This window comes from Sinocyclocheilus anshuiensis, unplaced genomic scaffold, assembly GCF_001515605.1.
Source record: "Sinocyclocheilus anshuiensis isolate Anshui unplaced genomic scaffold, SAMN03320099.WGS_v1.1 scaffold1973, whole genome shotgun sequence".
In the NCBI taxonomy this organism is placed as follows: Eukaryota; Metazoa; Chordata; class Actinopteri; order Cypriniformes; family Cyprinidae; genus Sinocyclocheilus; species Sinocyclocheilus anshuiensis.
This window is the reverse complement of record NW_015538051.1, coordinates 26913-27617: the sequence shown is the minus strand read 5'-3', so window position 1 is coordinate 27617 and position 705 is coordinate 26913. Positions and strand designations below refer to the sequence as shown.

The following is a 705-nucleotide window of genomic DNA, read 5'->3' as shown; positions in this document are numbered from 1 at the left end:
TTCCATAACTTCATTCTTTATTTCTCTCCTCTTTACTGCTTAAGCTTTAACCCTTTTCCTATACCAACTGTATGTGTGTGTGTGTATGTTAGACTAGTTTAAGTGTTTATGTAGTTAATAAAGTCTTACTTGTATCACACTTGACGTTGTTCGTTGTTTGCTCATATCCGGAGTCCCTAATCATGCAGATTTATGCTACATGCTCTGTGTAGTATTGTACAGTAAGAAAGTTATTTCCCTTAACCAGGAAATTAACGTTCTTAGAATTAACAGACAGTTGACACTGGGAGGTCAAGTAAATACTTACAGCGGATCTAAATATTTATAATTAATTATAACTAGTTATGATTAATTATTCATATTTCCCCTTTGAGCTGATTCGCTACAGCGGAAATCCCAGATAGACCCGGGGAGGTAACTAGCCGCACGCTATACTGAGCAGACCGCACTCAATAATACAGTAAGAGAATGAGAGGGGGTCTTTGTGTTTATATCAACAAAGACTGGTGTACCAACCACACTGCAGCCGAGAGCTACTGTTCAACTGGATCTAGAGTATCTCATGCTGAGATGAAGACCGTTTTATATACCATGGGTGTTCTCCGTTGTTTTCGTAGCAGTTTATATTCCACCACAAGCTAATGTAAAACTAGTGCTAACACAGCTACAATCAGCTATCGGCAAACGGCAGGATGCTCCCCCAGA

General features: G+C 39.3%; 1 protein-coding gene across 1 annotated transcript in view; it reads right to left on the bottom strand.

Moving 5' to 3' along the window:
- Nucleotides 1–184, bottom strand: part of LOC107681864 (gastrula zinc finger protein XlCGF57.1-like) — an 83620-nt gene extending 83436 nt beyond the window's left edge. The window contains exon 1 of the mRNA XM_016478230.1: nucleotides 130–184. Coding sequence (XP_016333716.1) covers nucleotides 130–184 — 55 coding nt within the window. The remainder of the gene's footprint in view (nucleotides 1–129) is intronic.
- Nucleotides 185–705: the final 521 nt, after the last annotated feature.